The 13,051-nt window shown below is 42.1% G+C and overlaps 1 protein-coding gene across 1 annotated transcript in view; it reads left to right on the top strand.

Annotated features, from left to right (window-relative positions):
* Nucleotides 1-13,051, top strand: part of FBN1 (fibrillin 1) — a 213,290-nt gene that overhangs the window by 172,301 nt on the left and 27,938 nt on the right. The window contains exons 45-51 of the mRNA XM_044979703.1: nucleotides 607-729; nucleotides 5,032-5,157; nucleotides 6,310-6,426; nucleotides 7,261-7,389; nucleotides 8,605-8,724; nucleotides 9,475-9,600; nucleotides 12,517-12,666. Of these exons, the coding sequence (XP_044835638.1) occupies nucleotides 607-729; nucleotides 5,032-5,157; nucleotides 6,310-6,426; nucleotides 7,261-7,389; nucleotides 8,605-8,724; nucleotides 9,475-9,600; nucleotides 12,517-12,666 (891 nt within the window). The remainder of the gene's footprint in view (nucleotides 1-606; nucleotides 730-5,031; nucleotides 5,158-6,309; nucleotides 6,427-7,260; nucleotides 7,390-8,604; nucleotides 8,725-9,474; nucleotides 9,601-12,516; nucleotides 12,667-13,051) is intronic.

The raw sequence follows: 13,051 nt of genomic DNA on the forward strand, positions 1-13,051 counted from the left end.
AAAGAAAAGCTGTTGGGTGAAAATGATTTTTTCCCCTAATTCTTCTCACCTGTGTTTTTACTAGAGTCTTAGGTTATGAAAACTGAAAGAATGGTATTAGAAGTCTTATTTGCGTGTCACTATTGATGTTGAATCCCTGTTAAAGTCATTGAGAGTTCCACACTTGGGCTCCAGTCCTGCACCATTATCAGTGTGGAGCCTCAGAGACTTCAGTGGATCTTTGTGTGGACACAGCAGTCCACCTGCATGATTCATAGTGCAGGACTGGGGTCACGGGTTGAAATTCACCCATGGTCAGAGTGCCAGCCAAAGGCCTGTAGACTTCAGAAGAGCCTTCTATTGGCTCCCTGCAAAGGGATGAATTTCAGTGATGGATTGCATGCAGGTTCAGAATCATGGTAGGGAAATATTTAAATCCAACCAAAAACCTACTCTCATTGAAATATTTTTCTCTACATTTAAAAAAATACATTAAATTTGGTACCAAACAAAAAAAAAATTCTTAACTGTAGGCTAGAGAGCATCTCTTTGAGTTTAAAAATACATTTTGTTTTCTTGTCCATTGTCAGTTTATCCTAAAAATCATATTCTTTCTTGCATTGATAGATATGGATGAATGCCAGAATGGACCAGTGTGTCAACGAAATGCAGAATGTGTCAACACGGCTGGCAGCTATCGCTGTGAGTGTAAACCTGGCTATAGGTTCACGTCAACAGGCCAATGCACTGGTGAGTATTTCCAGGCTTGTTTGTATCTCAGTATGCAGTAGATAGTGCCTTCAAAAATAAAACCTTTAAAATCATATTCTTTCTTTAACAGGCTGTAGTGTTTGTGTCACTCTAAACTAATATGATAAGAATGTAGGGAGAAGATAGGTTTTTCCCCCCCAACAACCCTCTATTGCCGTGGTGCTCAAACTATTCCTCTCGTGCTCCCCTTACCAGTAATGGAATGTGTCCGCCTTATTCTCTCCCTGCCCTGGGCCGGGGGCTGCAGCCAGAAGTGGGGCTGTGGCCAGGGGCTGAGAGCGGGGTTGTAGCTGGGGCCGTGGCCAGAGCGGAGCGGAGGGCAGAGAGGGTCTGGGTGGTGCTTCCTCCCTGGCCACTCATGGGAGCTGGCCCAGGCTCTGCTGTGCCCTCCTGGACATTCCTCCACACCCCCATAGTGGGAGTGCCCCACAGTTTGGAGACCACTGCTCTGTTGGAATGTGTGCAGACTATATTTATGAGCTGTAAGGACCTGCCTCCTAACAATATATAATGGTTTTGATGAATGTTCTGCTTTTTTGTCTCTGTCATGGTTTACATACGCTTCATGCCTGCAAAAATTCAGGTGTGTGATTGCAAAATAAGTCTAATCAGAGAACCTCAAAGAGGGGCTTTGAAATGTCATCTGTCAAGAGTGTATCCTTTGAATCAAACACTGAATGAAGTATTTTCATTAATGGTTACAAGTAAAATCTAACTAAAATATAGGCCTTGACTTGCACTCAGTACAATGCTTACTGCGTGACTAGTGTTAGCTGGTTGGACTCTGTGCTTATACCTCCATAACAGACCACAGTGTCTGGCTATGGAGTAGTATAATACAGCGCATAAAGATTATTTGAATCTCATGCAAGGCCATATAATATTTTTCTACCTTTTATTTAATTAACCTTAAAAATGAAAATGAAACTAAGAATAAACTGAACTAGAAGAACTTATATGGTCAGTGTTACAGTCAGAAAATTCATAAAGACTAACGGGTAGATTTTCAAAGCAGTTAGGTATCTAAATAGGCCATTTGTGCCCATCTATCCCTAAAGCTCCTTCCTTGAACTAACTCTGTTGTGCTTAACCCTTTATCTATGATATATATTTGGAGGTGAAGCCAAGGAAAATTACTGTTTTCTGGCTCTGAAAATTCAAAAACTTCCCAGGGACTGTGCAGTATTTTTCCCCTTCCTCTACATCAGGGATCGGCAACCTTTGGCACGCGGCCTGCCAGGGTAAGCCCCCTGGCGGACTGGGCCAGTTTGTTTACCTGCCCCGCTCTCAGCCCCTGTCCGCAGGTTCGGCCGATTGTGGCTCCCACTGGCCGCAGTTCGCTGTTCCAGGCCAATGGGGGCTGTGGGCAGCGGCGTGGGCCAAGGGATGTTAGGGGGCTTACCCTGGCGGGCCACAGGCCAAAGGTTGCCAATCCCTGTTCTACATAATTACTATGGTTTGCATTATCACTTGCTAAATGTGTTATAGCTAAGGATATAATTTTAGTCGCAGAAGCCATGGACCCTGTGACTTCTGCGGCTTCAGCTGTGAACACCTACAGATGGGCCGGAGACTGGACTGTAGGCCCATGGCTGGAGCTGGAGCTGGGGCTGGGTGCCCTGCCTCTGCCCCTGCCCCCGCCCCATGGCTTCAGCCAGGGCCGTGTGCTCCCCCACTGTAGCGATGCAGTTCCCCCACCCTCCTGGCAGGGCTCAGGCTGTCAGTTGTCCCTGCCATGGGGCTCCAGTTAACACCCCCCACACTCCAGCTCACCACTCACCCCTGATTATGTTTAGTAAAAGACAGGTCATGGGCTGGTGTGAATATTTGTTTATTGCCCACGACCTGTCCGTGACTTTCACTAAAAATAACCGTGACAAAATCTTAACCTCAGTTTTAGCACACTATTTACCTCTCAGATTTTCACAAATAATCACTGTCTTTTAGGAGTCTCTGATGACAAGGTGGTCTTATCTGCTAGGTGATGTTCAATAGCTAGCTTGGAAAGTTTAAGAAGGAGCTTTTCACACTTTTATGGACTTAAACAAGATCCTAAAGATTATTTTAATATACTTATTTGACTGGGACTACATTTCTCTGTTCCATTCACTCTGTTTTCCAAGGATGACATCATAGCAAGAAGGGTATTCTTGTTATCTTGATTATTTAAAGAATCGCAAAGGTTTTATAGAGGATTGTGTGCCAAGTGGCTGTAAACATTGTATACATTTCTGGACAAAATAATAATTACAAAGGAACTCGATAACATTTTCCTTGGATTTTCTGCTTCTAAGCTTTTGAGTTTTAGGAAGTGCACTTTTCATTGCAGTGCAGTTTTGCATTGTTTTACGAGACCTTCATGGGAAAAGGGTGTAGGGACAGAAAAGAAAATCATTTTGAGAACTAAAGCTTGTTTTGTTAAGATACATGGCAACACGTGCAAATGTTTAGCATATTGTTAACATGATTGTTGTAACTCCTTCATTTTAGCAGAACAGGAAAACCAGGGAAGGTTCTGATATGAGCCACAATACCCTAAGGCGCAAGCATTACTTCCTGTATTTTGCTCTTATTTTATATTTAGTGAAAATAAGTTGGAACGATCACAGTCAAAATAAAAGTGTTTCATGAAGGGTTTGAGCCTGCAAAGCCTTGAGCATAGTGCCCAGCAACCTTACTGAAATCAATGGGAGTTTAGGGTGTTGTGCACCTTGTAGAATTGGGCCCACAGAGCAGACGCTGCATGGAAAATGGTAATACTAGAACTGTTTGTGTGCTATTATATCCAGATATGACCTGATAGATTGAGCTAGTTACTCCTCTAAGTATCTAAATAGAATTCTTCAGGTGTTATCTGTTATGGCAAGATAATCCTTTGCATCCAACTTCCTTTCATAATGCCTAAGAGAGTGCCGCTTCCCAGTTCCTAATGTTCTGTGTTCATCACAAAAGAAGCTCCCAGGGTCTGGCCATAACGTTTGGAGTGCAACCATTGCAAGTTGCGAAGACAGAACAAGGGTCTTCCTGATAATGGATCTCTCCATCACCAGGAAGAAGCTGCTTCTTTCTTTAGACTGAATATAAGGAAAAAATTACCTAATAGCCAGAATAGTTAGATTGTGAAATAGCTTTGAAGAGAAAATGGAGTACCCCATCTCTTGAGTCATTTAAAACTAGAATAGACAAAACACTTAGGCATATACTGAATGGAACCAGCCCTCATTGGAATGGAGGTAGACAAGATGACCCTACTACATTTTTTCCATCTCTACTTCCTCTTATTATGAAGAGAAATGTGCCGAATAGTAAACATTCTGCTTCTTTATATGTGTTTTGCTGACTGCTGGTTAAATCCTGAACTTACAGAGGAAAGCATTCACAGCAAGGGTAGCAGTGAGTAGTCACATATCCAACTGGCGCAAAAGACATCCTGCTATCAGAAGGCAGCATGTCATGCACTGGACCAGCACTGCATGGTATGGTACTTTTTGTTGCTCTTCTGTGCAGGATGGTGCTAAATTAAGCATTTATGGCTATTGTCAGGAAATGTGCTGCCCAAATTATGTGCCAGGCATGTCCCTGTTTTAAGCTAATCACGCTCCCATTGATCATGGTTTGCGTAGTGTCACGTTAGATGAGATTTAGATGCAACCATACTTGGGTGCACCATTGTAGCCATATTATTTGTGCACCACTCTGCTTGCCCATTGGATTTTGGCTTTCTGAGAGCCTACTGCAGGGAAGGGCTGGTGTTAGCTCCATTCCTCATTTGTATAAGTTCTCTGATAGTTAATCAAGGTGATCATATTACATTCCGTGCTATAATCAAACATGTCTGCAAGCAAGTAGTATTTTCCTCTGGAAATATGTACAATCATAACAGATAAAGCTCTTAAACTCCCAAACCACTGCACAATTGTTTCTTCTTCTTTGTTTACATGCTGTTTAATTCAGCATGAGAGAGAGAGATTTCCCCACACAATTACATTGCATTATTTTTATTCCCATGGCCTAACAGCGGTGCCCTGTTGCTGTAGCTAGAAATAGTCACTTGTAAGTAACTTTTCCCAATTATTTTCCAAATCTGCAAATGTTGCAAAGATTAATTTACCATGAATATTCCATTGTGTTAACAAACTAATATTTTATTGCCAACAGAGAGAACAATTGTCATTTTAAATTAGAACCATGAATTGGATACTAGTTTTCATAGTTGCCACTTATAGTTTATTTCTGGTTTTGTGGTTTATGGAACAATTTTCAGATGCCTTTTATTTACAGATCGCAACGAATGTCTAGAAATTCCCAATATCTGTAGCCATGGCCAGTGTATTGACACCATTGGAGGATTCTACTGCATATGTCACTCAGGATTCAAAACCAATGCTGACCAAACGATGTGCATAGGCAAGTATCAAGTTATGCTGTTAGTTTAATGAATAAGGGGTTTGAGGCCTTTTCTCTGTCATAGTAATTGCCAGATCCGAGTAGATCAGTGGCACTTTTCGTCCAGTGACTTGCTTCTGACAGTGACAAGTAAAAGATGCTTCAGAAAAAGGAGCAAGAAACACCTTAGTTCACAATTATGTATCGAACTGACCATTGGCTAAGTTTATTCTGCATCAGTTAGTGGTTATCTTATACTCTGAAGTAAATAGCGCCTATGACTTAAAAAAAAAAGTATCCTATCTAACATAGCTGAAGAGGGATGTTTTTGTTCCTCATAAAAATATTCAATCCTTTTTAGAATTTCACTAACCCCGTGGTTTCACTCAGACCTCAGGGAAATGAGTTCCACAGATTAATAATGCAACATTGGAATGCAATAATTGTAAAACTATCTAATGCTGAAGCGTGTAAAGGACTGATTTGCTGCTGGGCAGAAACAAAGCTGTTTAAGTAAAACAAGAGCTTTCATGTTAAGCCCTTTGAAAGCTTCAGGTTTAGGGCCAAATTCCTTGCTGACTTCAGAGGACTTGTGCCCACTTATGCAATCAGTGAATTCAGAATATAGTCTACTGCATCTAAACTTTCTAAGCATTTGCTTGCGTAGTGCTCATCTCAGATAAGACTAGTCCGATTCGGGCCAATTTGTCCCTTTTCCATGGGGACATTGTTAGAGTGGGAGAGAAGAAATACACCCTCTGTCCTGGGTTTCACCCAGTTTTCTTACTGAGATTTTGGGCGTCTGGGTTAGAACTGACTAGCCACCTAAAAGCCCCTGGGAAGATTGCAGATCCCTTATAGACAAGGTTAGTGTATGCCTCCTTTGGAAAGGGCAAGATGGCAGCTGCATGTAAACAAGTTGCGGATCAGCCCTTGCTCAAGAAACCATCTGTTGACATCATCAGTCAAATGTATAACCCTGTCTTGTATCTTCCATTTTTTCTTTTTTTTTTCTTTTTTTTTGGGGGGGGGGGAAGCTTAATCTCTCTTCTCCCATTTGCTCTTTTAGTAATCCAGGATTAGTTCATTTCTTTGCACATTGATTGGCTATCTGGCCTCCCTCTTCACTATCAATTAGTAACAGGAGTTCTTCCTGCTGCTTCTCTTTCATAGATATTAATGAGTGTGAAAAAGATCCATGTGGCAATGGAACATGTAGAAATACCATTGGCTCTTTCAACTGCCGCTGTGACAATGGATTCATTCTCTCACACAATAATGACTGCATAGGTAAGGATGTTCTAAAACCGTTGCTGAGATCAGTCCAGGTTTTCTAAGATTGTCTGTTATTCTAATTACATAGTCATAAACACCATCTTTTTCCAGTGAATTCGAATCCCAGCTGTATAATCAATACAGTTAGAGGTAAAGAGCAATTTCTTTGCTCTGGAAGTCAGTTTATCAGTGTCATACTCTATGCAGTGTAGTTGTAGCTGTGTCAGTCCCAGGATATTAGAGAAACAAAGTGGGTGAGGTAATATCTTTTATTGGATCAATAAAAATAAGAGAGAAGTTGATCCAATAAAAGATATTGCCTCACCCACCTTGTGTCTCTAATCTCTTGCTATGTAATTTACTCACCTCTTCTGGCAGCCACTTGAACATATGCTTTCCGAATATATAGTCTGTTCTAAGTATCTATCAACAATCAATTGGCTGCAATTTTTCCCAATAGTTTTTGAGAAAAGCAAGACTATTTATGATACAGAAGAAACTGTTTTGACTGTCTTCAGAAAGGGACAGAAATACTGTGCACTTAAAATCTCTGCAATTAGCGGGATTCTAGTGTGTGAAAGTCTGTCTCAGTCTGTGCCCCTACTGAAGGCAAATGGGGCTCCAGGTGGGAGGAAGAACCCATGTGTGCATATCCCTTAGAAGGACCAGGGCCCACATTTGGGGATAGTGCTTTACATATAGAGACAGATAAATAATTATGCCACCCTAAATGTATCAATATTGTGCTGTGAGGATGAAAGTCAGTTTAATAAACAGAATTCCTTCTTACATGTATTTAATCTTTGTGGCTATTCGCCATGCGTTTCTCATGTTAGTTTTTTGTTTTAGATGTGGACGAATGTGCAAGTGGAAATGGGATGCTCTGCAGGAATGGCCGCTGCATAAACACAGTTGGGTCTTTCCAATGTCTGTGCAATGATGGCTATGAGGTGTCCCCCGAGGGCAGGACCTGTGTGGGTGAGTTTTTAATCTAGCATTGGTTTACTATGGCAAGAGGACCGTAAACCCTCAGCACGTGGTCCCAGGTAAAATGGTGAGAAAGAGGCAGATTAGAGAAGAACTTCCCCTGCTATCACTATGCCCTTGTAGAAAAGCACAAATACTGTGGGAGCATGCTGCATTGGAATATTGTATTCCTTGAAATACTCACTAAGTTATTGTGCACACAGCCAGGAAGGAATTTTGCTCTAGGACTGGCTAAAACTACCTTTATTTCCTCTCCGGGGCGGGTGGGTGGGTGTGTTTGTTTGTTTTTGTCAAATACCTTGGAGGCCAATGCGTGTAAAACTAAAATCTTTTTAAAAAAAAAACATCTTGCATATATTTGAGGGAAACAAACAGGTCCAGTGACTTTCCCAAATCTTCCTCTTTCATGGGAGTCAGATTTTACTTCATTCTTCTATAATAGTTAATCTTCTTAATAAGAATGTACATAGCTCTGCAGATTACAATAGCACTTTACAAATGTATAGTATGACACCTTTCCTGGCAGCACGCACCCTTGCATAGGGCCTGGTCCAGCAGAGCCTTTCTCCCACCCCTGTGGTTGCTCCTTTGTATAATTTCAGTGGCACTGTGCATAGAACTAAATATACATGCAGTTGTGTTTTTAGGATCCAGTCGTAAGGCAGATAGTCAAAGCAAGACAACAGGACACAGAACAGATAAGAAAAGGCAGGTGGTGGGGAATTAGCAGTGAAGGGAAGAAGGTAGACAGGACTCCTGGAGGAAGCCAGTTTTAAAGAAGGTGAGGGTGAATGCTTGGAGGACAGGGTGGGGGAGACTGCTTAAGGCACGGGGAGCAGCGTAACAGAAGGCTTTGGGTGCTTAATAAAAGTGTTCAGCATTTGGGGCACTTCACACTTCTTGGGTGCCTGCTCCCTGCCAGCTACGTTTAATCCACTTACATCCCTGACCATGTCTGTCATGGGGATGAATTGATATTGATTCCTGGGCTGAGGAATCTTCAATCTTTCTTGATTTATAAAATAATTTATAAGCACATTAATCTCCTTGTAAAAAGGGACTGCCTCCCTGCCCTCAGAGAGCCCTGCGAGTGATAGATGCTCCCATCCTTTTCGCCGGGAGTTTTGCACTCGACTTGATATGAGCAGGATTAAAGCTGCCTCAATAACTGTTCTGAATATTGCGCTTTCATTTCTTTGCTTGCAGATATCAATGAGTGTGCAGTGGTGCCTGGTAGATGCTCACCTGGCACGTGCCAGAACCTGGATGGGACGTATAGATGCATCTGTCCTCCTGGATACGTTCTGCAAAATGACAGGTGTGAAGGTACGTAAAGGTCATTCGTATTTCATAATGCAGCCTGCTCAAAAGCAGCTCTCAGTCCTAATAATATGTATAGTCATGCCTCTCTTTATGCCTTGACGTGTCATTTTTGACCCCTGTCAAGTGTCTGAACCTAATCATAAAATAGAATCATTCCAACAAAATTAAGTATCCTGTAAACTTTATGTACATGTGTACAGTATAATATGTATGTAAAGTATAAATGGTATTGATTTTTTAAAAAAAGATAATTAAATTAATTCTTCCAGGCTATCCAGCCACAGAGACTTTTACCCATTAAAAGTCTGTCTAGGTACCTGTCGCTATGGTATCTAAATACCCAGTATTACTTTTCTCTTGGTAATGTGCAATGCTCGATAACCTGTGCTGTACTCAATACTTACTCGAGCAAAAATCCCTTTCAGTTTTGCCTGAGTAAAGACTGCAGGACGTGACCCCCAGAAAGACATTTTTAAAGTCCTGTAAGGCCTGGAGATGTCTCATTATTATGGGCATGCCCACTGAAAATGTCTTTGGAAATTAGTCCCAGATTGCACACCTGGATTGATTATTAATAGAGCGCTAAAGTTTATTTTCATTAGGGCACAGGGATTTGCTGTCAGCTGAAACTATGCAGTGTAATACCTGCTAGGTCTCAGTTACTATGCTGGGTATTGTGAATTCCATTTTGTGTTTTACAGCTGCCAATACAGCAGTTTTGATTGCTGAAGTATTGTCGTACTTTTCTTGCAGATATTGACGAGTGTGTAGAAGACCCAGAAATCTGTGCCTTGGGTACATGCAGCAATACTCCAGGCAGCTTCACATGCTTATGTCCTGAAGGGTTTGTACTGTCTTCCACAGGAAGAAGATGCCAAGGCAAGTTATTTTATACATTTTAGTCTATATATATTTATTTGCTTTGGGTTTACTAAAAACTTTACTAGATGCCTGTTTCTAATGTAACAAAGAGGCTGTGGAATCTAATAGTGGTTTTTCACAAAGAAAGCTTGATGCTTATGTACTGTGTCCCAGATTCTCTCTCACACTGTCTCCTCAGCACAAGAGAGAGGAGCAATTAGCATGAAAAGCTACAGTTAAGGCACAGAGTTAAGCAACAAAACCCTATCCCCTTGAAACCTTTCCTCACCTACCTGGAGAAAAAGTTTAGAAATCTTAAAAGAGGAGGGAAAAGGTGAAAATAAAGACTGAGGCAGCTACTCTGGACTTTGAACAAAGTGTATGGAATGGGAGCTGGGGATGAATATACAGAAGAGCTTACGTTAGAGTAATACTACTGTAGAAGATGAAGAGGACAGAGTGGATGTAAAAAAGAATTAGCAGAGGTTAAGTAGCATCAAATGCATGCTATTCTTCACCAGGAAGTTGTGGTAAAGAAAAAAGCCTAGAAGAGCCTTTGAAAGCAGTGTTGTAAGAAGAGTAAACACCCTCTGCTTTAAAAGGGTTTTGATGCCTTTGTTGTACCAGCAGGGCCAGATTAATGGAGGGGCTTTAAGGGCTGCAACCCAGGGCCTCAGGCTAAGGGGGGCCCCACAAAAATAAATCCATAATTAGATACAATTCAGTGGTCACCAACCCGTCGATCATGATTGACTGGTCGATCCTGGAGCCTCTGCCAGTCGATCGCGATCTCCGGGCCACTAAAAGTCCAGCAGCGCAACAGAGCTTAGACAGGCTGCCTGCATGCCGTGGCCCCGCGCCGATCCTGGAAGCAGCCGGCTGCTGGCACGTCTCTGTTGCCCCTGTGGGAGGAGGTGGCTCCGCCTGCTGCCCCTACCCCCAGCACCGTCCCCGCAGCTCCCATTGATGGGTTCCCGGCCACTTCCAGGAGCAGCGTGGGGCTACGGCATGCAGGCAGGCAGCCTGCCTGAGCCCTGCTGCACCCACCAGCTGGGAGCCGTCCGTGGGAAGTGCCTCCTGGCTGGAGCCTGCACTTTGCACCCCTCCTGCCTCCCAACCTCCTGCCCCAGGTCAGAATCCCCTCCTGCACCAAACTCCCTTCCAGAGCCCACACCTCTCACCCTTTCCTGCACCCCAGTATCTGCCCCAGCCCGGAGCCCCCTCCTGCACCCAAATTCCCTCCCCGAAAGAAACTAATATAACAGCTGTTCTAAGGTAAGAAGTAGGCTATTTTGAATTAACTTAACTATATTCTACATGTTTTAAGAATGAAATGTAACCACGGAACGGCTTGATGTTAATTAAAAGGCAAGTGTAGTATAGCATTAATAGCTTCGATGCCATCATTGTGATCATTCTGTTTTAAATTAGGAAAAAGACTTGTCTACAGGGGCCCCACAAAATCTAATAGCCCCAGACCCACAGGAAAGTTAATCCAGCCCCATCTACCAGAATCACACGCAGTGTTTTGAGCATAAACATGGAACTGACTAAGAAAAGAGATCAAAAGCTGAACAGCTTGGAATGGAAAGATGTATGCTTGTTACTGCCTACACAGAAGTGCAGCAAACTAAGGAGAAGGACATCTCAAAGACTTTGAAAATGCTCAAGTAGATCTAAACTTCCCAACTCACAAACAAATATCCAGTTTCACAAATGCAATGTACAGTAGGCCCAGCAAAATCACCAGTGACAAGACCTTCCAGGATCTCTGTAGTTATGTTTGGCCCAAACACAGGGATGCTTGTTGAAACCCTACTGAGCTCTTCATCTCATGGTAGCTAAATGAGATTGTGGTTTTGGTGTGATGAATCCAACCTGCAGTAAACATTTGGTTTGGCACTGTGAAAATAGTGGTGAAAGTAGCAGCGCTGTCTGAGTTGCACTTACATAGTTGTTTAAAGCCCATGTGCTATCAATCTCTTCTTCTGAAAAATCACCCACAAAGCCAAGAAAATAACTGTAGAAATAATACAACCTCATCTTATCTTCCTCTGAAAGAGGACAAGTGTTTCATGTGGATTGTCACAGGAAAATTAATTTATATCTGTACACTGATGTTAAAGCAATGTGTTTTTTCTGAAGAAGGTTGGTTTTTTGAGTGTACTGAGCCAAACAAGCTTCTGTTTAAAACTTCACATTACCTAAAGCTTTTCTGAAGTCTGGACAGTGCCCAGCATTGATCTTGAGGCCAGAAAACTGGATGAGCAGCTGCTTCTGCAACTGACCCTTATCCTGTCTGAGTGCCAACCTGAGGAGTTGCCAGCTGTCTGTGTGCTGGAGGCATGTGGTCTGTCATCTCACTTTTGTTCCAGTGTTTAGGTTATCCACCATGTAAAAGCACAATGTGGTACCACAGAACCAATGGGCCTTTATCTGTAATTTGGTAAAGCACTGAGGGCCAAAAAGGTGCTATTGAAAATTACCACTCCATTATTTTTTACATACAGCATTATCATCAAGGGTTAACTCATGCTTTTTAGTTTCCATGTGGTTTATTAGCGAAAGATCATTGCTCTAATAATAGAATGTAAATAAATTAAGCTAATATTCAGAGGGTGCAGGAAAGGTGAGTGAGTTTGGGAGGAACACAGCTCACCCTCCTCTTCTAAAGCAGTGGGGAGCTCCCCCTCTTCTCCCTGGCTAGAGTAAACAACTCTCTCCCATGGATCTTCTCTTCCTTGGCTGGTATAGAGAGAGCTCTCTCTTCTGTTTCAATCCACTGTAATCACTGGCCACAACAATGCTTTTTAAGATCAGCCATATGGAAGCACTTTGGTAATTAGCTTAAGTGTTGATTTTCACATACCAATTGCACCAAGTCCTACTGCCTTTAATGCAGAACTGTATTATGATGTGCTTTTGCTTGTGCAGATCTGAGAGTGAGTTATTGCTTTACCAAATTTGAAGAAGGCAAATGCACAGTTCCCAAATCCAGAAACCATTCCAAGCAAGAATGTTGCTGCGCCTTGCAAGGAGAAGGATGGGGTGACCCATGTGAGCTCTGCCCACAGGAAGGAGATGGTACGTTATCAGATATAATGCAATCATGGTATTATGGGCACTCAGAACTGAAAGAAGACAGACAATAATTGTGAGAGTCATAGAAGTGGGAATTAGAAAACAATGATCTTCCTCAAGGAATGGTAGATTATTTTGTTTGACCATATCACTTAATATTTCTTTTAATAAAGTAAAGGCCTTTGTGCTATAGAAAGGCACACAACATACCTGTTTCTCAAAAAAAATATTTGTAGCATTTCAGTGTTATTTTATGGAAAGTAAAGATAAGTCTCAAGTACTCTGCTCTGGAGTTTTCTAATGCTATACATCTTTTATTTTTCAATTTTGGTAAAATAGTATTAAGTCCTTGCTAGGCTGTAAATTTAAAAATCTATGGGGCACAAGT

This window comes from Mauremys mutica, chromosome 11, assembly GCF_020497125.1.
Source record: "Mauremys mutica isolate MM-2020 ecotype Southern chromosome 11, ASM2049712v1, whole genome shotgun sequence".
NCBI lineage: Eukaryota > Metazoa > Chordata > Testudines > Geoemydidae > Mauremys > Mauremys mutica.